This window comes from Boleophthalmus pectinirostris, unplaced genomic scaffold, assembly GCF_026225935.1.
Source record: "Boleophthalmus pectinirostris isolate CB_2022bp ecotype Guang Dong unplaced genomic scaffold, ASM2622593v1 HiC_scaffold_23, whole genome shotgun sequence".
In the NCBI taxonomy this organism is placed as follows: domain Eukaryota; kingdom Metazoa; phylum Chordata; class Actinopteri; order Gobiiformes; family Gobiidae; genus Boleophthalmus; species Boleophthalmus pectinirostris.
This window is the reverse complement of record NW_026571207.1, coordinates 30189910-30214394: the sequence shown is the minus strand read 5'-3', so window position 1 is coordinate 30214394 and position 24485 is coordinate 30189910. Positions and strand designations below refer to the sequence as shown.

Here is a 24485-nt window from a genome sequence, read left to right as displayed (position 1 = left end):
AAAGACGAATTAAGAACTCAACCACTCATTAAAATACCTAGGCCTAAATGCAAATCCGGGTTAATTTTGGCTTTGGGCACATGCAAAATTCTTCTATTTTTATTCACGAACCTATGACAGATAAGTGCAAAGAATATATGATTATGTTCCCTGAAATGTACAGTACGAAGGATTTTAATATTATAATCTATAATCTTAATTTGATGTTTTCACGTAAATAGACAACTGGCAAATTACCCCCAGTGATCGCACAAATGTAAAAGAAAACAGGTGCAATCTTGTAAAATCAAAATGCTTTTTATTAAATTAAAAGCCTTAATAACAAAAAAACAAGAACAACCCCTTTCCCCAAATGAATGTACCTTTCCCTCTACTTTAGCTCTTCACAGTATCATTAGCACGGTTAGCATGGTTAGCTCAGTCATAACAGTCCATCAAAAACATCTCCAAAACCTTTTATTGCAAACTGGACATCTAGGGCCCTGTACCGCCACAACACAACCGCAAACACACAGGAGAGGAAACACCAGGTGGAATAACATATAGTTGTACTGAAATAGATTTACTTAACAATATTCAAGCGTATTTTTTGTAGCAACAATGATTGACGTATTCAATAAACGCATTCAAATTAGTTACCCAGTCAAAAAAATAGTTACCGTTTCAGTCTGAAGACAAGCCAATTCGTTTTACAATGACTAGATATTAATGATTTTAAGTTAGAAATTGTATCTAATTATTTTCTAATTTTCTACATCTTTCGCATTTTGGGATATACTTAAAAGTTGCGTGGTAAGGATTTATGAAGAATGTGAGAAAGAAGATAATTTTGATTAAGCTTACACGCAATTCCTAATTAAAAACTACTTGTCACTAATGGTTTGTTAAGGCTCAATTTGTATCTGTTCAGCATATCTTTTCTATAGATCTACTATGGTTGCAAGTAAAAACATTCAAGACACAGAAATACAGTAATCAAGCAAACTCCAGTTTCAATATACAGGGCCCAAGAGACCAAAACATTGCAGCTTTCATTTCATAATAACAAAACCCGAATTGAAATAACTTTTTAAGCAGACTTATGAAATTTAAACAGTAATAAACAGGCCTCTCAGCCCCCTTTTACGAACATTGTCGCGAATCAGCTGAAAAAGACAGTAGGGGGCACTGTTTCTATACTTTTAAGACTCCAAGCAATACACTTGTATTTACAAAGTTGCTGAAAAACTTAAGGGTTGGCACAGTCAGTCAGTGGTAAAGAGTGGTCAAAGTGTAGCCATCATTTCAAATCAGTTTTATGTACAAATTAAATTAACATATTTTTCAGTGTCTAACAAAATGGTTTCTCTAAACATGGATGAGGTTACAGGCAGATATAGGTTCAGTCTCAGTGCAAATGCTCGAGCTTGCGTAGTCGTATGGGGTTGGGGAGGGCTTGCTGGTTGCGTTCAGATGGAACCTCATCCTGTGATTTGAACAGCACTCGCCCTCTGTGGTTGAAAAGGTAAAACGAAGGGTGGTTCGTCAACGTGTCAAATGTTCTGTGAAAAAAAAAAAGATTGAGAATTTATACTGGCTCAAAATTTAGAGATTGAGAAAGGCTCTGGAAAGAAGTTAAATAGTTGAAGGTGCACTGTGTAACATTTCTGGTGGAGGGTCTGTCACATGCATGTTTCTATGGATATGTCATTTCTCTGCCTGGAATGTTCCAAAGTATGACATTAAATAGATCTGCTGTAATGTATTCAATTACAGGTGGTTTTATAGCTCAAAAATACCGATAAAAACAGGCATGCTGACTGTGATCGGGTTGCCTCTCCACAAATCTGACCTGTAACTTGGTATGGTATGGTCTCCATGATGATAGAAAGGTTTATTGCCATACTGTGAAACATTCCAGACAAAGCAATAACATCTCCATGAAGAAAAGCAGTTGGCGAACTCTCTGGTCTACATTTTCCCCCATTTCATATTTATTGTTTACTTAATTTGTGCACTGTTGTGGTGGCACTTTAAATACATACACATACACATACACATACACACACACACGCGCGCACACACACACAAATCCAATAACTGAAAATGAGCAGAAGCAGACAATTAAATAAATCAAAAAACAATTTGTTGGGGCAATTGTTTAATTGCAAAGGCTGAAATTTAGATAACAATGTCCTCTGTAGAGAACAAATAATCTAGAATTTTTAGAGAAAAATCTTGTACTTGTATTATAAACTTAAACCCCAATAAATTATTATTCTTAGATAATTTTAATGCCCCAATTCAATAAGTGAATGAGGGTACCATGTAACTTTTCTGGTAGAGGATATGACACATGCTTATCTGCTTGAAGATGTAATTGCCTGGAATGCTCTGCTGACAGTACGGCATTAAAAACTAAACTATATATCTTGCATTTGTTCTACATGCATACTGTGAATGTTGAACCTTCCAGGAAAACAGCTACTATGAAGACAAGCAGGACCATCCAACAGAAAGTTAAAGTTCACCATTGATCTTAAATATTATATCTTAAGTCAAAGCTTAACAATGTCATTGGTCTATCTCCTTGTGGTACTCTGCAACATCGGTATCTCAGAGGAAGAGACAATGATTTACTTTGAGGAATAGGGGTATTTATAGTGAACTCTGCACTAAATGTGCAGGCAACTAGTCTCCGTAATAGCACCACCAATACCACAGTCATTAAAAGGAAACATGCAAATTTACCTTATGGTCTGTTATTTTCAATTGGAAATCAGTACACTAGTTTCATGTAGTTAATCATTTTTTATCAATATTGCAATTTCAATAAAAAATATCTAATAATGATCTGTGTGTCATATTATAACTTTAGACCACATTAAAGCATAATACGTGTTCCTTAAGAGTCATTACAGTTAAGCTTACTTGTTTTTCAGCTCTGAGGAGGCATCCATGTCTTTGAACTCTCCAGCAATGTGGACAATACCATAACAGGTCATGACAAAGGCTAATAATGTCTGTAATACAATCTGCAAAAACAGAGTTAAATTAAAACTAATCTTAACAATGTCAAATATGTGTATAAAACAAGAGTCTAAATACTCACGTCTATTGGTAGTGTTTCATTTTCTTTCTCTGTGAGACGCATGTACGATCGATCTGGGGAAGAAACAAAAACAGGATTGATTTAATATTAGGCAAGGGACATAAACCAGCTTAAATTCAACACTCAATGTGTTGAATCCACCTGACTGCCTCTCATTTTGGAACAATGGGTGAATTCAAGGTGCTCCTGAGAACACAGCTCAGGGATGAGTCCCTTGCAAACTTCCCCTTTGGATGAGAGGGCTGTGGAGGGGGTTAGAACTATTTTCCAAATGTCATGTGACCACAGAATTTTACTTTGTATTTTATTTTATTTTATTTTTTTTAATATGGTAGGCAACTAGTAGGCATCATAATGGCTACTCCACAACATAATGAATACACAACAACAAGTATAGAAATTTGTAATATTCTGGCTCAAAATGTACAGCATACACAAAATAACTAGTTTGATTAACATTTAAAAAGAGATAAGGCCTTTGTGCTTGATTATAAAACAGGTAATTTACACATGAAATCGTCTTCAATATTTAAATATAACGTCTAGTCAATCTTATGTTTTGTTAAATAGACGGAGTCAAAGTAGCAATTTCCCGTCATACACAGTGCACAAAATATGACCCAAATAAGAAATGACAGGCAACACAAAATCTCCGAGCTGATGGAAAATAATTTTATAACATGCCAAATGTCTGCATAGATGTTTGAGACAGTAATTTAAATGCATAGGTCACAAAATACATGGGAAAAGGTCCAAACTGTTCAGATACACTTTTAAAAGATTTCTGCCGGAAATACCATTAGAGAAAAGGTATGATTTAAAGGTAAATGTCCCAAGTCTTTTTAAATGACAGCTGAACAGGCTAAATTAAACCTTTTCAAAAGCCGGATATTATCAATGCTAAACTGCGCTAGCCTCGGTTAGCCCTCTGCCAAGGCCCGAGCGGACTTCTACCAAATTTTACCTCGTCTTCATGCCACAAATTTTACACGCATATGCACCAACATTTACACTGCTGTTATGTGCGTTTTGACTCACGTTGTGCTGCTGAAAAAGCCGCATGAGCTAAAGCAAAAAGACCGACTCCGACAACACCTTTCCAAAACGACGACGCCATCTTGAACCAAGGCGAGAGCATCATGGCACCACAAAATAATACTATATTTTATTTTAATTGTCAAAACCTGTGAATATCGTAGGGTGGCTTGTGTGTCAATAGATATAAAGTTATTATCATGTTTATATGTTTTGTCATTTATAACAAATGTTCTGTTTTATTCAATTTATCGCAAAAGTAAAAATATTATCTCTCTTATTTTGAAAGAAACGGAAACGCCGTTGCCATATCCGGTCTGCTGGCCCACCCAGGGATCTTTCATGTGGTGTGCTGAACTGCCTTTCTAACAATATATCTGCCTTTTATCTCCTTATATCGCTCATCTCGTCGTTATAAAATAGTATTAATTATAAATATGGCAGAAGCGATTCAAAAGAAACTAAAAGCTGAAGTAGAAAAATACGCACAGATGCAGAAAGGTATGTGTTAGCATTGGCTTCATAAAGATACATTAGCAGCTACTGACCATATAAGGAAAGCAAGCTGTCTATTTCATATATTGGTATTTTATATACACATTAAACTAATAAAAGTGTAATGAAATTAATGTGTATTTGTCTGTTGTAAAGATGTCAGCAAAAGCGTGTCCGCAAGACAGAAACTGGAGACGCAATTGGCAGAAAACAACTTTGTCAAAGAGGTAAGTAATGTTATTTGTATTAGGTGAATGTGGAATTAAAACTAGATACATGTGGTCAGTGTCTTTGGTATATAACTGATTATCCTCCTCCTTTTGTGTCTTTATTAGCTATTAAATGCTGCCAGTGTCTGTCTTTATTTACTAATGAATATATATTTGTTGTTTACAGGAGCTGGACATGTTGGACAGTGCTAACACCGTTTATAAACTGATTGGTCCAGTTTTAGTTAAGCAAGATCTGGATGAAGCCAAGGCCACAGTCGCAAAAAGACTGGAGTATATCAATGGAGAGACGTAAGTATAAGTATAAACTAATATTGATAGTGCTTCACACTTGAAATGTGCTATCCAGGCTTAGCCTCTCAAAGCACTAAACTGTACTAAACTTTATTCATTCAGTCCATGCTCTGTAATAAGATACTTCTGTAGCCAAAACTGCTGCAGGGTAATCTAATAGAAGCAAGGCTGCCATTCTGTGCCATAGGCCCCTCGGTCCAGCACCAATAAGTCACTCACACACCACATGTATACCAGGCAAAGTGGATGAAGTGTCTTTCAGAGAGACAAAACGTCTGAGATCCTCTGACCTACAGATGGACAAATTCCCTATTATATTGTGTTTTTCAAGATTTTATGAGAAGTTTCATCCCAATCCCCAAACACACTTAGAAATCTACAAATTAACAAAATTAATGATCTGCATTCACCTCAATTGAACACTACTACTGTACTACATAGTATGTCCAATATTGTAGAGTGCTCTGCAAATGTATCATATTGCACTTTATTAAGATTACATATGTGAATAAAATTAAATATTTCAATAAGGCTTGTAATATTCTATTCTTAATAAAACGTTAACTCTCTGTTTTGTGGTTTTGCTTCAGTCAAAGGTACGACGCACTGCTGAAGGAAATGGAGAAGAAGTCTGACCAGCACAGAGAGGTTCTGTCCAGTTTACAGCAAGAGTTCCAGAAAGCACAGGGCCTTGCTGGGGGCAAAGCATGAACGAGTTAGTTCATGCTTTGCCAGATCTAGAACCATGAACGCACCACACAAACACATTACATACATGTTCTCATATAAGGCACTAAAGATTTTTTTTAAGTACAGGTTACAGCTAGTATGTATGAGTATTCAGTTTTCACCTCAAATATGAAAACCAGAGGTCAAATCAGAAAACAAAGGACTGTTGGGGTATTTACAAAGATCTCTGTATTTGCGTAGTTATTTGCGCAAATGTTAATCTTGTAATTTTACCCCTTCAATCAAAAACAGTAGACTACTCATTATAGGCGAGTTTAAGTAACTGTTCAAAACTCCACACAACAGACCACTTGTACCATATGTCTTTATTTGTTGTTAATACAATTTCTTTTTCATCAAATACTGATTGTTATTGTTTTCAATCCAATTATTAATTTATTGCATGCAATTACAGTAGTAGTTACGTACTAGTAAAATTAACTTGCACTCAGTGTAGCATTGATTGTAATTGCAGAGGTGGCTGTGACCACCAGAGCAGCTGCTGACCCTCCTTCACAAATGCAGAGAGAGAACAGCTCAGTGGTGGAGCTTTGTTTAAAAAGACTAATTTATGTAAACATCAACACTGCATTTTACCACCAGATGAGGATTAAAACTGCTTCAATGAGTTAAAACAGGACCTTCACAATGATGCAGAAGTGAATGACCAGTTGAAAGGCTACATTAAAGCACTGCATGGAATAAAGGCAGCTTCATCCAATTATGTTTTAATCTCTTTAAAGGCATCAAAACTATACATGTATGAGGCGAAAGGCATTTTATCTGTAACATAAAATACTGACTATTTTTGGTTCTATTGCAAGCGGAAAAATGTGATCAAACATCTGGTAATTTTTTCCATAAAGTTGTTTTGGCAAGTGGTGCAGTGGTCCCATCCCACTTATCCCAAATGCTCAATGGACTATTCTTTGTCTGGACCAAGAGATTCTGGATTGCTTTGTATTAGACAGTTCCTCATGTAATATACTCCCAGTAAAGATCACTGAAAGAATCTGAAATAATAATCATAATATAAACAAAAGTCATATTATAAACACAAATCTTAGTATTAGCAATGAAAGGAGTGTGTAAATATGTATCCAAACGTGTTTACAGATTTGATGTTTATCAGCTTTATTGATCTACCTGAACACAAAATATTTTATTTTGAACATATTAAAAACTGCCCTTGTTCAAGCGACTAGAGCAAACCAGTGATGACAATTGCTTCAAAACAACATGACCTGCTGAGTTATGTGGCATTTTGAAACGTGTTTAAGATGACACAATTTAAGTGCGTAAAAACAAAGCACGTACCCAGCTGTTTGCGCACGAGCCGGTGCCCTCTTTGGCGCGTGGGTGTTGGTGTCGGTACTCGCACTTTATAGGTGAGGAACACGGGCTGGGAACGGTATCGACACGTGGCCAACTGGGCTGTTCCAGACCACAGCACATTTTTCAAATAATCTGTTAATAAACTGAGGTCAAACTTAGGGCGGCCAAGTGGAAAATATCTTCCATATCCACGTCTGATGCGTTGGATCTGTGTTCACAAATGTGGGAAACATTTCCTCTTGGCATTCGTGGGCAAAAGATTGGCCTTTAACAGTTATAGCCTATCGGTATCCATAATATTAAATTACGTAAAATGAACATTTCGCAACATCTTGACCTTTTGCTGGTCATTCTGGTTTCCATGGTCATATACCCCATTTACGCAAATCACTTCCACATTGGGTATTGTCTAAGTCAAACAAACTGGTCCTAAGCAGAAACATCCGTATCCCATAGTAATCCCAGGCACCGTAAAGACACGACAATGCAACTCGAGCCATATTTGGCCCGTTTAATTAAACCAAGTTCTAATCTCATTGTGCTTAATTGATTTACTTAGTTCCGGGGTGTTTCTCCGAAAGGTTTTCGTCTTAAAGAATCACAAAAGGGATTCGTGTCTTAAGCGACAGCGAGACTAATTCCTTAATTCATAACCCGCGTTTGAACGGGGTTTGCTTGGCCTAAATGGCGTGGGTCTTATCACCGCCACCGAACTGACTGTGGGAAACACGATGGAAATACGAGTGGATAGGTTTTGGTTAGTTTTTGCCAACAAAATTGCACAAAATCGTCTGTGGAGTTGTTTTGGTATGTACCAAGATTGGGTAGCCATGTACTCGCCATTAACGCGTACTGAGGTCGGATAAGATTGATTCATCGCTGAGGTTGGACAATCAATCGCCTCTTTTGAAATGCACAAGTGACTGAGAGCGGCCATTAACAAGTTGTACAGAGCGAGACAGTTCCAATCTACAAAGAAGAAAAGCAAAACAACGGCAAAGTTTGTCTGGAAAATTACCAAGTGCACAGCTGTACTGTAATGCTACAACTGCTTTGCGCAGTAATGTAGATTAACGTAATTTTTTTTGCTCAATTTTGTAATCTTGAATTACAAAGTTTGTTTTACAAAATTTTATAATGGCTGAATTACAAAGCTTCACTGTTCAGAAACAAGTCATTTATCGTTAGACAAAGATTTGTTTTTATGTTCCCCACCCAGAATATCTTTAAGTATAAAAAAAACCCGAGTCTCGTGCGAAATTTGGCACATTCGTGCGTAAAAGATTTATTTGAGGTTGTGATTTAGTTTCAGATTGAACATTAGTTTTACTTGTTTACCTTCATGAAAACTCATGCCTATAAGGATATTATTGACTATAAGGTGTGTTCTCACACGTTTTGGAGAAGGTCATCTAGTGCTCATTACGCAGCAATTATCACATTTATACACTGCTTTGATGCGTCCAAGCACGTGTTAACGACCTCCTTTTAGACCAAAGGGCTGTACTTCAATAACTGTAGTCAAAGAGGCCACTTTCTGATGAAAGAGCAGAGAAGTACTTTTATTGTACCAGACAACAAGGTTGCTCATCAAGAGGCTTTGCAAAACTCATGATCAACACGTAAGGAAACATTTTCACAAGGTAAAAAACACAAATGTATTTCATTGAAATCATTCACGCACACTTCAATTTGTGTTCTCAGCAGCAAAAAAGTACAGACACAAATTAGGAAGGTGCACCTTTCATCTAAAAAAAAAAACCCCTAGAGCTTCTGTTCTGTACAAAAGTACAATTTCTGTACAATGTTTACATATTTACAAATGTACAAAGGCAGCGTATAAAAATAGACTTTTTTTAAGTTCAAGTGTTTTACTGGGGCCACGGCCTCCACACTGTGTCGCTGTTGAGCTTTTGTGGCGTCAAACCACAGTGCCGAGCAGCGGTCTGTGAGTGGATCGGGTAGTGCATCGGCGTCTGGACCAGTGGAGGAGAGAGAGATGGAGAGGATGTAAGCGCCCTCCCGAATTGGCCCGAGGGGGACTGTCCCGGAACAGACAGATGTCCCGGGGGCGAGAGGTGACCGGGGGAGGAGGCGTACATCGGGGAGAAATCCAATGGACTTTGGCGCTCAGAATCCTGTGATTTGTGAGCTATGAAGCTGCTGACTCTGCGCAGACAGGACCTCATGCCATCCTCGTAGTTCTGTTGTCTCGCCTCCTCCTCAAAATGAAGCTTCTTTCCAAAACGAGGAGCCTTCTTCATCTGAATTTCAGCTTGCAAGAAGTGAACCACGCTCTCTAAAATTTCAGCCTTTTCCACTTTGGGATTTTTCAGCTTCTAAACGATAAAAACACAAGCACAGTTACGCACTGAAATCGACAGATGGACATTGATAAACAACAGTTGAGCAAGCGGTTAACTCACCTCATCATCCATGTTTTCCAGAAGAAGAAGCCGTAATGTCTCTAGACTATGGTTGATCCTCTCCCGCCTGCGTTTCTCAACAACAGGTTTGGCAATCTTGGACTAGAAAAGCAATGCAAGAAATTTAGTGTCTTGAAATTAGTGCAGCGTAAAGTTAAATTGTCATATCTTGTCTGGACCTTACCCTCCTGGAAGTCCTCTTTGCCTGGGTTTCTAGCGTTACAGCTCTCATGATGAAAATATTCTTTGTTAAAGTAAAATTGAACTGTGTACGGCACGTGTTTACCTTCCGCGTTATAACTGCGTAGCTCCAAAGCCACGCCCCCACAACACGCCCTCGTGCATTCAGTCATCTCTCCAGTCGCGCATGGCCATCAAATAACTGTGAATGGGTCCACTCCCCTCTCTCCACCCACCTACTCACAGAAAGGAGAATTAATATGCATAGTACAGGCATTGTGTCAAGATGTTGTCCCAAACTGGCCCAAAAATATTTCTTTTGAACTAATTTAGTTACATCTGTAATCGCCCTTGACATCAGCCTTCTCATCCATCGGATTGTGCACAAGCTTTTACCAAAATTACTTTTACAAAATTTTGTTGTGTTTACTGATAAAATGGGTACTCATACTATTGATAATTATAGTATTGGCCTTCTTGTTTTACTTGAAAGTCTGTCCTACTACTCCTACGTTTACATTACATTAAAAACAATTAGGCCAGATGCGTGGTGCTTTAATACTTTCTACGCACTATAAAGAGCACTATAACATATAGCCAATTTAAGCAATTGTTATTTTAATAACACATTCTAATAGTGTAACGTGTTAATAAGAGGAGAATCATCTGAGCTATATGAACTGTTTCTATGTGGTGCTCATTTTCACCTCTCAGAAATGTAGGCCCATGTGCACAGAGCAAGACTTCGCTTCAAGTTTGGATATGGTGATTTAGTTATTTGATGAAGTAATTTCCCTGCTTATCACTGTAGAAGTTGTTTTAGTGAAGACAAAGTTTTTGTTTTTATTTTTAATTTATTTTTTTCCATGACTTCACGCTCTACAATGGTGCGCCCCCGATGCGCCGGGGCTGTGCGTCGTTGCCATGGTGTCTACTGTGCGTCTCAAAGGCCACGCTAATCGCCCTCTCTTTGATTTTAAACGGAAGTATTATCGATGTGAAAGGCCTCTTAAGCTCCCTGTTGCATTGCTCTGATAGGATCATCCCGGTGTTATCTGCGCTCTTTAGCCCATTATCGGGATCAGGCCCGCCATAAATGCAGTGGAGAGAAAGGGACGACAAAACCTCAAGGTAGCGGACCCTACTTAAACTTTAATCTCTGAAATGAAAGCAACGCATTGTAGCAGGTTGCATTCATGGTTAGAGATCGGACTGTCACTATAAGGAGAGAGGAGCATAAGGTGTGGGTGCGCGCCTATCGAAGCACAAGCCATTCACACTTGTAATTGCTCAAGGTGTGAACTGTGCATTTAAGACTTTTTAGTACAAAAATATGATGGACCAGTCTGGGTGTTTGAAATAGACAGATCCTTAAATTAAATATTAAAAAATGTAATTAGCCTAACCTATATTGTCTGTTCTGTTTTTATGCATGCTAAGTGGTATTGTGAGAAATAAAGAACATTAATTGTTTTACCCAGAAAACACAAAATGTATTAATTTTTTTCTTCAAAAAGAAGGTCATTGTGAAATTATCCTTGAGACAAATATGTTGGCCATAATTTGGAAAACAAACAAAGACCTATAACAAATAAAATAATAATAATCTACAAGTAACATTACACGAACAGATCCACCTCTTATCTAAATACAACCTTTTTCTAACCTTTTAATGTTATTATTTTATTGGGCAGACCCTTCCAGAGGTGACGAAGTAAGGCCAACCATGGGTCAGCCAAGCTCCAAATCTCCACTGCCAAGACAAACAAAATCACAAGGACAACACATCAGAGAATCCCTTCCCCATATAAACTTCATCATCTGGGCTGTTTTATTATTGCTTATTTGTAATCTTAGTATTTCAGTCCAGATGTAATCCTGGATTTACCATGTCATTGTTATTCTTTGCTGTGGTGGCTGGTGGTCTCCCAAACAGTGGAAGGTCGTAACATTTTTATTTTTACATTAAAATATATTGGTTTGGTCCATTCTGTTAATTAGAGGACAGAATCGATTATTTCCTTTTTATTTTAATTAACTTAATGAATCAATTGTGATATTAAATTAGTTTAATACATAAAAATAATAAGTTATTTTTGCAATAAGCTACTCAGGGACTGTATATTTAGAGCTACTAAACTAGGTCCAAAAGCAAGACCAAACCAGGTCTAAACTGGTACTGCGCAGGGCCATAAACTCGTACAAAAGAGTTCATCTGTTCCCTAGACAGTGAATTTACATCGAATTAACGGAACAATATAATTCTGATACGCAATCACACGACATCACACTAGAACATCACAGTCAGGCAGGCTGCACCGTACGGTAACAGATTTTTAGAAAATAATAACTGCTTACAATGACTCCCAAATTTATTGATTCCCAATAACAGAATTTTTTAATTAATATAAAAATCTCATTAATCATTTCTAGCAAGAAATTAATGAATGAATACAACCGTGCTGTTTTGTTTTTTTTAAATCTTACATTTCTTAACCAGTAGACCTGTTTAGATTTCACTAAGTGTTCAAGCTATTACTTTCCATGCATTTATTTATGTTTTAGATTCTGGAAAATAAACAGATGTTCGTGCGTAAAAGCGCACAGTACTTGGCCACGTGGCCCCACCCCATAGCGTGTCCCTTTGAGGCTGTGATAGAATCTAATTAGATGGGAGCTGCCCCCAAAGCTACTCTTTGGTGATAGTGAAATGGACCGTCTCTTGCCAATATCGTGTTCTCTGAAGTGTATAATCCAGAAACCTAAATTAATAAAAGGACGAGGGCGTAGATGAGACACGAAGCAAACACCTGATATTGCGGAGCGAGGTTGACCCGAGGACGTAGACACACTTGGCACTCAGGTCTAAAAGTCTGCCCCACACCTCGACTGGTGCTAAACAAACTAGGGCTTGTGCCGTTTGGCCCGTGGTTCCCATGTTCGCTCGTGCCTCATGACGCACGAGTGAGACCTTCAGACCGTGGGATCAGTAACAGCTCCTCTACCTCAATTTAATATTCACAAGTCACACTTAGCTGCTAAAACACACTTTGGTTCATTTCCCACGCCTTTAAATGTACAAATTATGAATTGGGAAACTAAGTACAGGCGCTAACCATTGCGGAAAATTAAGATTCTACATTTATTGACACAAAAATGTGCATATTGGCATAAAACTGTTTGCATTGTAGTACCATTGTAATTTTAAACAGTCAGATTGAGACTGAATAACTTGTCATTAAGTTACTGTAAAAGATATTTAACAGTTACACCACGGATGTAGCTGCTAGGGTGCTTTTATTTTGGCAGTTTATTTTGGATTACACTTTTTTCCGTATTAGCCTCTCACATTATAGTAGTAATCAGCCTATTTGTCACCGCTGTTATAGCTTTTGGACAAAAGAGCACAGCTTCGTTTTCAAGGTTCATTAATTAAGGTAAGATTTAAATATATAGTAAAAAACAACTTGTACGGGATTATTGGCTCATTTGGTCATTCTCTACACTTGATGCTAAGTGCTATCTCTTACACATCATAAAAACCTGCTCGATTTGACACTTAAATTTCTGTTCCCACGGGACACACTCCAACTTTCCCACAGTTCAGCTCATGGGGGACCTATGGGAAAGTTCACACATCGGATAAATTAATAATACAGTCTGGAACTTATACATTTGTTATTTGGGCAAGTTGCTAGCATATTAGCATGTTTCTGCCCAACAAGCTAGTTTTGCTAATTAACTTTTTCAGTGACAACCAGTATCAATTATTCGATCTAAAAATGAAAAGAATATATATTAATAACCAATAAATTTGTAGTTTCTTAGTTACTGCTATGGATGTATTATTGCCACTTTTATGTGCAAATCTATACATTTTTGCACAATGTTTTGAATCGTTTTGGTCCACATGCCTTTAGCCACGTGTCTAGTGTTCGTCAACAAAGTATAAAATAAATAGTAGGTAACCACAGTCATGTTTCATAAAACTTTTTTTATTTATTTTTTCTTGAATTGCCCGTTCTGGAAACTTCTGGAAAAGCAGATTTTTGTTTTCCATATTTTAGAACTAGTAATAATTACATTATGATTAGTTATAATGCCAGTATAATAAGATCCCATTTCATGTCTCTTTATGAACAAATAATTATAAAAGTTTTAAAATGCAGCTTTTACAAATATTTTAATAGAAACAAAACATTAATACCGAACTTGGAGAGGTAAAGTGGCCAAAGAGAGTAGAGGTGTAATGGGTTGTACATTTTGACGTGAGGTGTTGTTGGTCGCACCTGTCGGCCAATCAGAAGCAGCGCGTGGCCAACAAGAAGGAACGCGAGGCCTATTTAAACCGTGCGCACGAGCCTCTAGGATTATTCTGTTTGGATACTGTGGAGAAAAGAGCCTGAAAAGAGAGGAACGAGCCTGAAACGATGACCAAGACGCTGCCCAACTCACCCCAAGATGGGAACCGGAGCAGAAAGAGGGTAAGACTTAAATTTTAATATTTCTTCTCTCTAATACGTCTTCTTAATCATCATAACGTTCTTATGCTGTACTTCAAAATGTAAAATTCAACCTTGTGAGCTTCCATTTTGTTTACTCTTTAGCCAGTTTTCCTCTTTAAAATGTACTATTCATGCTACTGAGTTGTGGATCTGTTTTGGAAATTGTAAGCTTCTTTGACAGTACACAATTTCATATTATTTTTTCATAGTGAAAGTCCATTTTGTGACATCAACTTCAACATTGCACGTAAACTGATCAATTTTGTACGTCGTTTTGCTCGTAGATACTAAAACCAGTGGTGGAAAAGAAAAGGAGAGATCGGATCAACCATAGCCTGGCTGAATTGAGGAGTCTTCTTTTGAACTCAACATCTGATCCTGTAAGTATACAAAAAATCACACCATTTGTTTTGACTAGCAACACTTTTGACACCTCCACATGTACTCTCAGTCCGCTCTCCTAGTTAACACAACGCTTCCTCTTCCTTTGGTTACCATAAAAAGGAGGAAGGTCTCTTTTTTATGGTACCCCAATTTTCAAAGTAGCCAAATGGAGTGCTCCAAATTATTATAAAGACCACACACAAATTACATAGACTTTTTGTTGTACAATATTTAATATATTAAGCGTATTTTGTTTCTGTATTTTCAGAGGCTGCAAAATCCGAAAATAGAAAAAGCAGAGATTTTGGACCTTGCTGTTGAGTACCTGCACAAGTGGACCAGTGGGGCGAATGGTAAGTTCAAATAAAAATGTATAGCTATTGAAGTAAAGGTACGTTGTGTAACTTTTCTGTTAGCGGGTCCGTCAAATGTTTTTCTCCATGGAGATATTATTGCTTTGTTTGGAATGTTTCACAGTGTGGTATTAAATCTTTTTATCATCATGGAGACCAAACCAGATCAGGTTACAGGTCAGGTCTGTGGCGAGCAACCCCACTTACAGTCAGAATATATGTTTTTGTCAGTATTTTTGAGCTATAAAACGAATTGTAACTGTAAAGTAGAGCTGTTCCAGGCAGAGCAATGATATCTCCATTGAAACAAGCAGGTGATGGACGCCCAGTCAAAGAGTTATAGTGCACCTTTAATAGTATTTTGTAAAGCAGTGGAAAATTATCTTATATATGTGATATTTTCTTAATTGTATTTTCCACATTTTCAGATGCTGTTCAAATAAGACATACTCCAGTGTCACCCCCTCGTCTAGAGCCTTCTTCTGTGTTCACAATGGAGACCGCTGGTTTCAAACAGTGCATGGCTGAGTTAACGAGCTACATACACAAAATCACGCCAGCGCAGAGAAGCAGTCTCATCGAGGGACTGAAGCGCCACACAGACACGCACCCGCCGTCTTTGAACCACGAACTAGAGCAACGACTTGGCCACGTGCCCTCGTCTTTAGACTCTAGCTACTCCTCATCGGACAAGAAAGAAGACTCACTGAAGTTCCCATTTCTGTCACATTCATTCAACCACTCTCCTCACTGCTCCACCCCGCTCCATGACTACCTCTCCCCGCCACTGTCGCCATGGTTATCGCCATTGTCAGGTTACTCGACGTCGCCCCCCTTTGTCACATACGCGTGCCATTTTACGTTCCCTCCGACACCTCCATCTTGTAACAGCAGTTTGTCCACACTTCCGGCACCTGTCCCGTTCACACCTACCCCAGGAGTGTACCTACCCCTGCAGCCTCCTCCGCGGGGGGCCTGCTCCAGCTCGGCCTCTGTATGGAGGCCCTGGTAGAGACTGAATAATGCCCCCTAATGGACACAGTCTGTAATGGCAGAACATGAAATCTGTCACCAATGCAATATGTACAGTGTGAATAGTATTATATTTGTATGTATTTATAACTTTCTGTAATAAAATGGAAAAATGAATTCAATGTTTGTCTCCATGAGTGTTCTTTATGTCGTTAGCTACAAATTCAGTTTCACATACAGGAAATCGAAGAGTACATGAATTCAAAGGGTTCATTTGGTCTTCCAGTATAATGTCCAAATAAAGGAAACCTGTATTCAGAGGAGAGTACATGGTTAACCTGGTACGGGCTATAGAAAATAAAGTTCCAGTAGGCCTACAGCATATACTTGGCATTAGTTAATTATTTTTCTCTTTGAAAATATCGATTTCATGTCTTTTTGGGCTTGTAAATATTCAGCATACTTAGAACTTGAGTTTTTAACTTAAGCATTGATTACATTTGGGTTAACTTTATGTTATCCTTGCAAACAACAACATGAATGGAAAAACACAATGACAGATTAAAAAAAAGTTTATGACAGACATTTTCTACTTGTCTGAGGAAAAACGAACCACATAGCACATAATAAATATAAGCAAATTGCTCAATTTCACAGCAGCACTGCAGCATTCTGTCTCTTCACCATCTCTGTCATTTTTATTCTATTATATTAAGACTAGAGTAGTGGATTTGCATTAAAATGAGACCTGTGCTGTTTCACGCTGGTCATTTGCTTCCCCTCAGTGTGTTGAGAGTTTAACACCAGCCGAGGCCACACTTCTCACTTAGGTGTGGACTTCCTCTTGTCGTTTTGGCTTGTGCCGTTTGTCCCATTTTCCCATGTTCACAGTTTGAGGGGGCTGAACATTTATTGAAGTACATTTGGTTTCTCAAGTGAATCTAATTCATAACTGAGGATCTTCCTGTGAAGAAGAACAAAATAAATCTTTATCTAAATTTTACTAGTATTGCATAATATAGACAATGGTGACTGAATAAGGATAAATAAATGTGCATATATTTTTCTTGTTTAGTGGTACTTTTTCTGATTTTAATGGTATTCATCCTAGGTTTAAACCTTTTGTTAAACTAAATTGTTCAAATGTTTGTTTGTTTTTTTGTATTAATATGAAGAAAAAATGCACAAACAAGAGTACATGTGCTATCCGAGAGTGTCTTAGTAAGAATGCTTGTCCCAACCATAAGTCAATGAAGATCGATTTCCACTCCCACATCTTATTCTGTCATTGTGTCCTTAGGCAAGACACTTCGTCCACCATGCTTAGCATTAATGTGGTGTGTGCATGAGTGATGTGGTGGTTGGAGGAGTTGATGATGCAGATTAGCAGGTTACTTCCATCACTACCTCATTTCATCACTACCCCAGGACGGCTTTGGCTGTGTCGGTATCTGAGAGTGTAATGAAAGAATAACAACATTTGAGAGGTTTTGACTACTACAAATAAACTACAAATAACATATAAACATGTTTAATTCAGTCATATCCAGTCATGATCTATCAGCTTTTTAATCAAAGGTTTGTAAATTATTTGTGGCTTACTTTAAAGGTGCACTATGTAACTTTTTGGTTGGGGATCCATCGCCTGCTTGTTTCTATGAATTGCTCCATTGCTCCATCTGGAATGTTCCACAGTATGACATTAGTCAGTTCTGCTTTACATTTATTACTTTACAAGTGGTTTTAGAGTGCAAAAATACCTAAAAACAGTCATTCTGACTGTGAGCAGAGTTGACCTGTTATTTGGTCTGGTTCAGTCTCCATGAGGATAGAAAGGTTTAATACCATACTGTGAAACATTCCAGACAAAGCTATAAGACAAAGCTTTCTCCACAGAGAAAAGCATCTGACGGACCTTTCACCAGAAAAGTGTCTCAGTGCACCTTTAAAGGTGTTGAAAGTCAAACAAATTGGTAAAGTGGCAGCTCGAGAATCGCTTTTCTAGTTTAGTTAGAGTGTCTGAAAATGGGCACTATTGCTTCTCAGAAGTGTGTGGGGTGAGAAAGAGACTTTAACACATTGTTCCTAATGAGGGTGTGAGTTGTGTTCCCACAGAAGCTCAAATGGCACAAGCCCAGGTCTGTGCATAGGCTCAGAGTCACACCTGAGGAGAGAGAAAAGTGTGGCCAGACTGGAGATAGAGGCTTGACTAACACTTACATAGAACATGGAGGACACACAGGCAAATGGGCAGGTAAGCATTAAACAACATAATAGGCAGGGAACACACAGATGTAAAGGCTATCCCAAAACTTAAAAGTCCTCTATGAAACTTTTCTTCGTGATTGGATTGCTTTACCTGGAATGCTCCAGAGTATGGCGTTAAAAATATCAGTCTTGCCTTTATTCAATGGCAGGTTTTTTGTTTTTTTTGTACATTCTTCCTGTGATCAAGGTCATCTCTCCACAGATCTGACCTGTAACTTGACTTAGTGCTGTCACCTGAATGTCTCCATGGACATAGATAACTTTAGTGCCATACTGTGGAACATTCCAAGCAAAGCAATAACATCTCTGTAGAGACAAGAAGGTGGCAGACCCTCCATGGGAAAAGTTACACAGTACATCACACAGAGGAGAAACAAAAGTATGTATAATAATTTTAATTAACATGGCTTTAGGAAACTGTAGACACAGTGCATTACAGTAGGGCTAAATGCATTTGGGAAAAAAATACTTCATCATTATTGCAATGGGATCTGCAATATATTTTTCAATTAATCTTTTGCAATTGCAGTAATTGAAACCCTCACATTGCTCAGATTTTGATATTTCATAAAATCTCTGAATTAACTGACACATGTCACATGGTGCTTTTCATCAGATTTCTTTTGTTTATGTAGAAACAAACCAAAAATCTGATTATTCTAGTTATGTGATATTTGCTGGCCATGTAATGTACCCTCTGAAGCTTCCTGCTTACTTTTTATTTAATAGAAAGTAATCCATGTTCCAAATATGTTTTGTTATCTACAGAAAGTATTTGTTGTATCATTGACAGCGTAAGCCGATCCATTTGGACATGGGTTAGTTAGCTCTAGTATACTCTTGTTCTGCTGTAGTGACATATTTATTTGAACTAAACCAAAGTGTGTTTTCCAGCATAATTTATAGTCCCTTTCCCACAGGAGAAGATGCTCATTCCCATAGGCTCTTATTACATTTGCACTGATTCATTTGGTCTCATTGCACGTGTTAATGTCTCACACATCATAAATGGTGTTCACTTTGACACTTAAGTCCAGTTCTCACGAGAATCTGCCCTGATGCTAGAAGACACGCTCAACTTGAAGGTCACTTATTTGGCTGGTCTCAAATAATTTTAATATAATGGAATATAATAGAAGGAAATACAAACGTATAATAATCAATACAATAATGGGAAGTTCAACGTGAGACCAGTAGAGGGCGGCATTGTTAAAGTAAAGTTGTGCAGCAGTCTGGCTCATCAGCTGAACCTGTTTGATCTATCTTACAATTACGGACCTAGATCAGGCATAACATACTACTGTTTATTCACTGGATACTTCATGATAGACACTGACCTCTGCACTGAACACTCCACTAATACTCTAGCTAGCCATTACAATTTGTCAAACTTGCTAAAAAGTTGACCAAACCCAAATTATGTATGCCTTATGTGAACAAATATTTACACCATGTGCCATTGTGAATTTAATCAGTGTTTTGCAGCTTAGGGTGGCAGTCCTGCACCCACACTAGGGGAGTGATAAAACAGCAATATTCCAGTTATCTATTATATTCAATATTCAAGTACTGTTTAACCAACCCATCACAGTGTGTCTAACCTCTTATTAGATTGCTCTTATTATTTTGATGTTCATGGTTACTTATTCAATATCAAACAATTTTGCATTCAAAATCTCTAATGTAACTTTCATACCCTTTAAAGGTGCACTGCATGTCCATGTGTATGGAGACAAGCAGGTGATGCCACAGAGTTGGATCTGTGGAGGCAACAGTAACAGAGAGCAAACAGTATTGTACTGTATGTTATAACACTTGCCATACTGCGGAACATTCCAGACAAAGCAATAACATTTCCACGGTGACAAGCTCGTGGTCTAGTGCATCCATCCATCAGTGGCAGGCAAAAATTAGGACCTAATTTTTCATTCCATAGCAATTGACAATATATTATTTTATCTGTTGTTTATTTAGGGACAGATACAACAAACATAGATTTTGCAATTCAGTAATCTTAATTAGTAATTCATTCTCCCCTCAGTTGTGACTCTGAGCCTCTGCACTTAAAAATCCCTCTATAAAAACAGCATAGATTAATATTTATTTCATACTTTTTGCAGCTTAATCTCTCGTTGCCCTAATGAAAACAAGTCAAAGACATTACGACACTGTTCTGAAATGCATGTATTTCCTCATTGCGTTATTTAGGCAATTAATATTTCAGTCTTTTCTAAATGTTAATGCTCCTGGAAATGTGCACTGTGAGCTGAATCTTAGTTAAGGGGTCCATATTGTGCTATTTTCTGATCTGATCTTTCTGATCTATCTATGTTGTAATGTTGTTTACTATTTGTTTTGTTTAGTTTCATCCACACTTGTACAATGCACAGAGCCTGCACTTCTTCTCTCAAAAAGACATTCTGTTCCTCCTTGTGGTGTCATGTGGTATTGCATGAAGTGCTCCACTTTGGTTTTAAACTGCATACACCTTAATTATAATTTATTCAGAATTGCCAGTCTCTACTAAACTGAAGGTAAAAAGCAGCTGTTAACATTGGAGTTTTGGAGATGTAGACCAACTAATTACTTAACCATTTGTGTGACTAAAACACAACACAACTCCAGGTATATTTTGATGATGTAACAACATTTTAACAATTAAAGCTCACAAGAGTTAGTGAAGAGCTCAGTTGTTTTGTCTCTACAAGTCCACTAAACTAGATGCTTTAATAGTTACAATACTGCTCTGATACTTAATACAGAGGTTGCCCAGCTGTGGAATGCAGTCATGACGTTTTTCGGACTGTTTTGTTTATGGTGAAACTTGCACAACGTACAGGTGTGTGCAGGTGTGATCGAGTTTGACACAATTTTGAAACACAAAGGAATTCATGGATTTTACACAGGCCACGACAACCCCTGAACTTCCACAAAATTCTCACATTCACTGAAACAAAAACAACGATTAGACATCACTCACACGTATACACACACACGCACACGCGCACACACGCACACGCGCACACACCCACACACACACACACACACACACACACACACACACAGACTTGCACGCACACATATACTCAGAGGTAAAGGGATCAAATCCAATCAGCCTGTGAAATGCCAGCCATGTTCAGCTCATGTGGGTCAATGCTGCTGATTTGTTTGCCCTTTAATTAAGACCTATTTACTTTCAGATGTCTGAAATCACAAGGAGAATATGCAGCAGACAGTGAGGGAATGCTGTTTACTGAAGAGGTTCTTATTTATATTGTAGCAGTGGACTATAGGTTCTACAGGGTACTATAGATCATTTTAAGGGAAATTCAAGTTATGTAAGTCATTGTGTTGGGACTAAACTGGAACTAAATTTGGAAATAATCATGGACTTGACCGGGACTAAACCAGGATTAGAATAGGACCAAATCAGGTCTACATCTGCACTAAAATGAACTCAAACCCAAACCCTATAAGGACAATTGTGAATTATAGACTGTATAGAGAAGTGGGCTAAGGGAGTGTGATGTCACCCATAGCAAAATAGGAATTTATTTATGGACAAAATAGCTCAATAAATTCCCCAGGATCATGTAGAGTGGATTAATACAAACATTTTAAAACCAAAATGATGTTTTTGACAGCAGCAGTTATGGAGAGTGGGGCGAAGTTTTTTCAATACAAATTGATTTAGCCGGAAGCGCACCCATGCTCACTTCTTATTTGGAATGCTGTGGCTAGTGGATTAGCTACAGCCATTAGTCAGTCTATGTTTTACATGCACCCTTAGTTCAGCTTGGGTTGTGTTGAATGATGATTAGTGTTTGACATTGTCTTATGTAATTTAACAGTTGGATTTAACCAGTCACACTGAACTCTCAGAAGCAGATAGTTGTGGTTACCTCTTTCTTTAAACTTCTTTGTGCATGTGAATCATTGACTCTAAAATCATGCCAAACATTTGTTGGCATGTTACCTTCTCCATCCTAGTTTGCCTTAACCTTTTAACACTTGATGCACTATGTAACGATTTGGTTAGTGTATGATATTAAACAGCTCTACCTAATATTTTTTTGAATCTCAGGTAGTTTTATAGCTTGAAAATAACCAGAAAAACAAGCATTCTGACTGTGATCGGGGTTGTCTTTCCTCAGAGCTGACCGCTAACTTGGTCTGGATCAGTCTCCATGAAGATAGAAAGGTTCAATGCCATACTGCGAAACATTCCAGACGAAGCAATAACATCTCCACGGACAAAAGCATTTGAAAGACCGTCCTCCAGAAAAGTTACACAATGAACCTTTAACTAAGCAAAAAAAATCCCCTGATGCTCTCTCTCCTTCCATGTTTTTAAACAATACAAAACTACATGAATCGTTATCGTGACTTGAAAATCGCGGTAAACATTTTTTGGCATGTTACCCACTCCGTCCTTTTTTCTTTTACCAAATTTTGCCTGAACCTTTTAAAACCTAAACCTCACCTTTGATGGACCGAACACAAGTGTTGTGTGGTGTCTATAGTCTCTATTTGAAGAGTGACTGTGCATTCTTTGGCAGTGGAGTCAGTTTGTTTTACTAAGCCCTATTTTGTCATCGAACACCAGAGCTTTTATCATCTCCCTTTAACACAATCCCACAGACCCACATTGAGACAGAGCATCCCAGGTTTAAGTAGCTCTTCTCCAGATCGCATGTCCATGGTCAAGAAATCTGTCACTACCCACAACCAAGTGTCCCTCTCCTCCTCCTTTCATTTCTGCGTTTCGTCTTTGAACTCAACAGTGAAAGGATGGCAGCGCAAAGCAGCAAATTACTGTCCGACTGAAACATTTTTGACATGAGACCGAAGAGACTGGCAAAGTACTTTTCCAGGCGGCTCCTTTTTGGTGTTTTAATCTGGGACCTAGCTGGATGCTGGTGCTGAAAGAAAGATGGTTTAGACATGCTTCTTCTTCTGTGGCTGCAGCGATGTGCACAAAACAAGGACTAATGCAGAGGACTTGATAGAGAGGGATAGAAAATTATAGGGCTGAACAATTTGGGGAAAATGTGAAATACTGACTTTTCTGACAAGCATTGCAATTGTGATTAAATGTGCATGTTACGCTGTTTTCTGATCTATGTCATAATGTTGTTTCCTCATCACAACATTCATTCACACGTTTAATACACAGACCCTGCATATTTAGGCTGAGTTCTTCACTCAAACGGAAAACTATTTTCTCTGTTACTCTATTCCACCCTGTGATGTCATGTGGTAATACAGGAAGTGCTCCACTGTGTTTTTAAACTCCATACACCTTCACTAGAATTATTTGAGTGATTTCAGTTGCCAATCTCTCCTGAAATAAAATTAAAAGGTTGCTGTTAACTTGAAAACTACACAAATTACATCACAAGGTGGAACAGAGCATTTTGAGCTTTCGAGACTAAATAAAGGCTTGCTCAAACATGTGTGAATGAAACAAAACACAACTCCAGGGATGTTTTTGAGGAGGTAACAACATTCTAACATGGCTTAAAGAATCAAATTTGCATAATATAGGGCCTTTAATGATAGGATTCTGTTCAAAGTTCACATTTTAAACATGTCCAGAAGAAAAAAAAAAGACTGAAATATGAACTGACAAACAAAAACGAATATTACTTTTCAAAACAGATCTAAACTACAGTTTAGATTGTGCAGATCTAAACTACAGTTATTAGTTTTTATGCAGAATAAGAAAAAAAAAAGGATTTAAAATTTCATCCTTTGCGATTTGGTAATTTCATTAATTGAAACTGTGATTCTGATTCACAATCAAATCTATATTGCATTTTGAGAGAGTTCTTATTATTGCTTTGCCTTCATGTTCCACAGTATGGCATTAGACGTATTTCTTCTGCAAGTATTCAATGTCAGGTGTTCCTCTGCTATAAAAGATCTGATCTGCAAAGTTTCTGAACATGAGACCTGGTTAAAATTGGGGTGAAGGGGTAAGAATTCATAGCCTGCTACAAAAGATTACAAAATCTAAGTATAGGGTTAGTTTGTTATTAATAGGGTTAATCATATCTTTGTAATTACGGGGCCCATCCGCATGAAACAAAAATGGCACAAAGTTCAAAGTCTTTTCTGTCAGCAAAAATGAACAAGATTAAATTATTCTTTGACTCTATCTTCAAAGTGATATTATTGAATCGTGA

The 24485-nt window shown here is 37.8% G+C and overlaps 4 protein-coding genes across 5 annotated transcripts; 2 read left to right on the top strand and 2 right to left on the bottom strand.

Moving 5' to 3' along the window:
- Nucleotides 1-278: 278 nt before the first annotated feature.
- Nucleotides 279-4244, bottom strand: mmgt1 (membrane magnesium transporter 1). The gene is made up of 4 exons (XM_020917868.2): nt 4130-4244; nt 3092-3144; nt 2911-3014; nt 279-1541 (listed from the first exon to the last, which is right to left on the bottom strand). The coding sequence occupies exons 1-4, from the start codon at nt 4230-4232 to the stop codon at nt 1388-1390; spliced, it is 414 nt and encodes a 137-aa protein (XP_020773527.2). The 5' UTR covers nt 4233-4244; the 3' UTR covers nt 279-1387.
- Nucleotides 4245-4438: 194 nt separating this feature from the next.
- On the top strand, nt 4439-6235 carry pfdn6 (prefoldin subunit 6). The gene is made up of 4 exons (XM_020917867.2): nt 4439-4627; nt 4778-4848; nt 5018-5142; nt 5736-6235. Exons 1-4 carry the CDS (start codon nt 4564-4566, stop codon nt 5854-5856), a joined length of 381 nt encoding a protein of 126 aa, XP_020773526.1. The 5' UTR covers nt 4439-4563; the 3' UTR covers nt 5857-6235.
- A 2514-nt stretch (nt 6236-8749) lies between these two features.
- Nucleotides 8750-9970, bottom strand: her5 (hairy-related 5). The gene is made up of 3 exons (XM_055159387.1): nt 9820-9970; nt 9636-9737; nt 8750-9548 (listed from the first exon to the last, which is right to left on the bottom strand). The coding sequence occupies exons 1-3, from the start codon at nt 9865-9867 to the stop codon at nt 9081-9083; spliced, it is 618 nt and encodes a 205-aa protein (XP_055015362.1). The 5' UTR covers nt 9868-9970; the 3' UTR covers nt 8750-9080.
- A 3109-nt stretch (nt 9971-13079) lies between these two features.
- Nucleotides 13080-16211, top strand: her11 (hairy-related 11). Of its 2 annotated transcripts, XM_055159473.1 has the most exons (5): nt 13080-13252; nt 14089-14299; nt 14605-14700; nt 14973-15057; nt 15486-16211. In XM_055159473.1, the coding sequence occupies exons 2-5, from the start codon at nt 14246-14248 to the stop codon at nt 16067-16069; spliced, it is 819 nt and encodes a 272-aa protein (XP_055015448.1). In that variant the 5' UTR covers nt 13080-13252; nt 14089-14245; the 3' UTR covers nt 16070-16211. The 2 variants fall into 2 exon arrangements, with proteins under 2 accessions (XP_055015448.1, XP_020773537.1); XM_020917878.2 differs by lacking the exon at nt 13080-13252 and having other exon boundaries at nt 13795-14299.
- Nucleotides 16212-24485: the final 8274 nt, after the last annotated feature.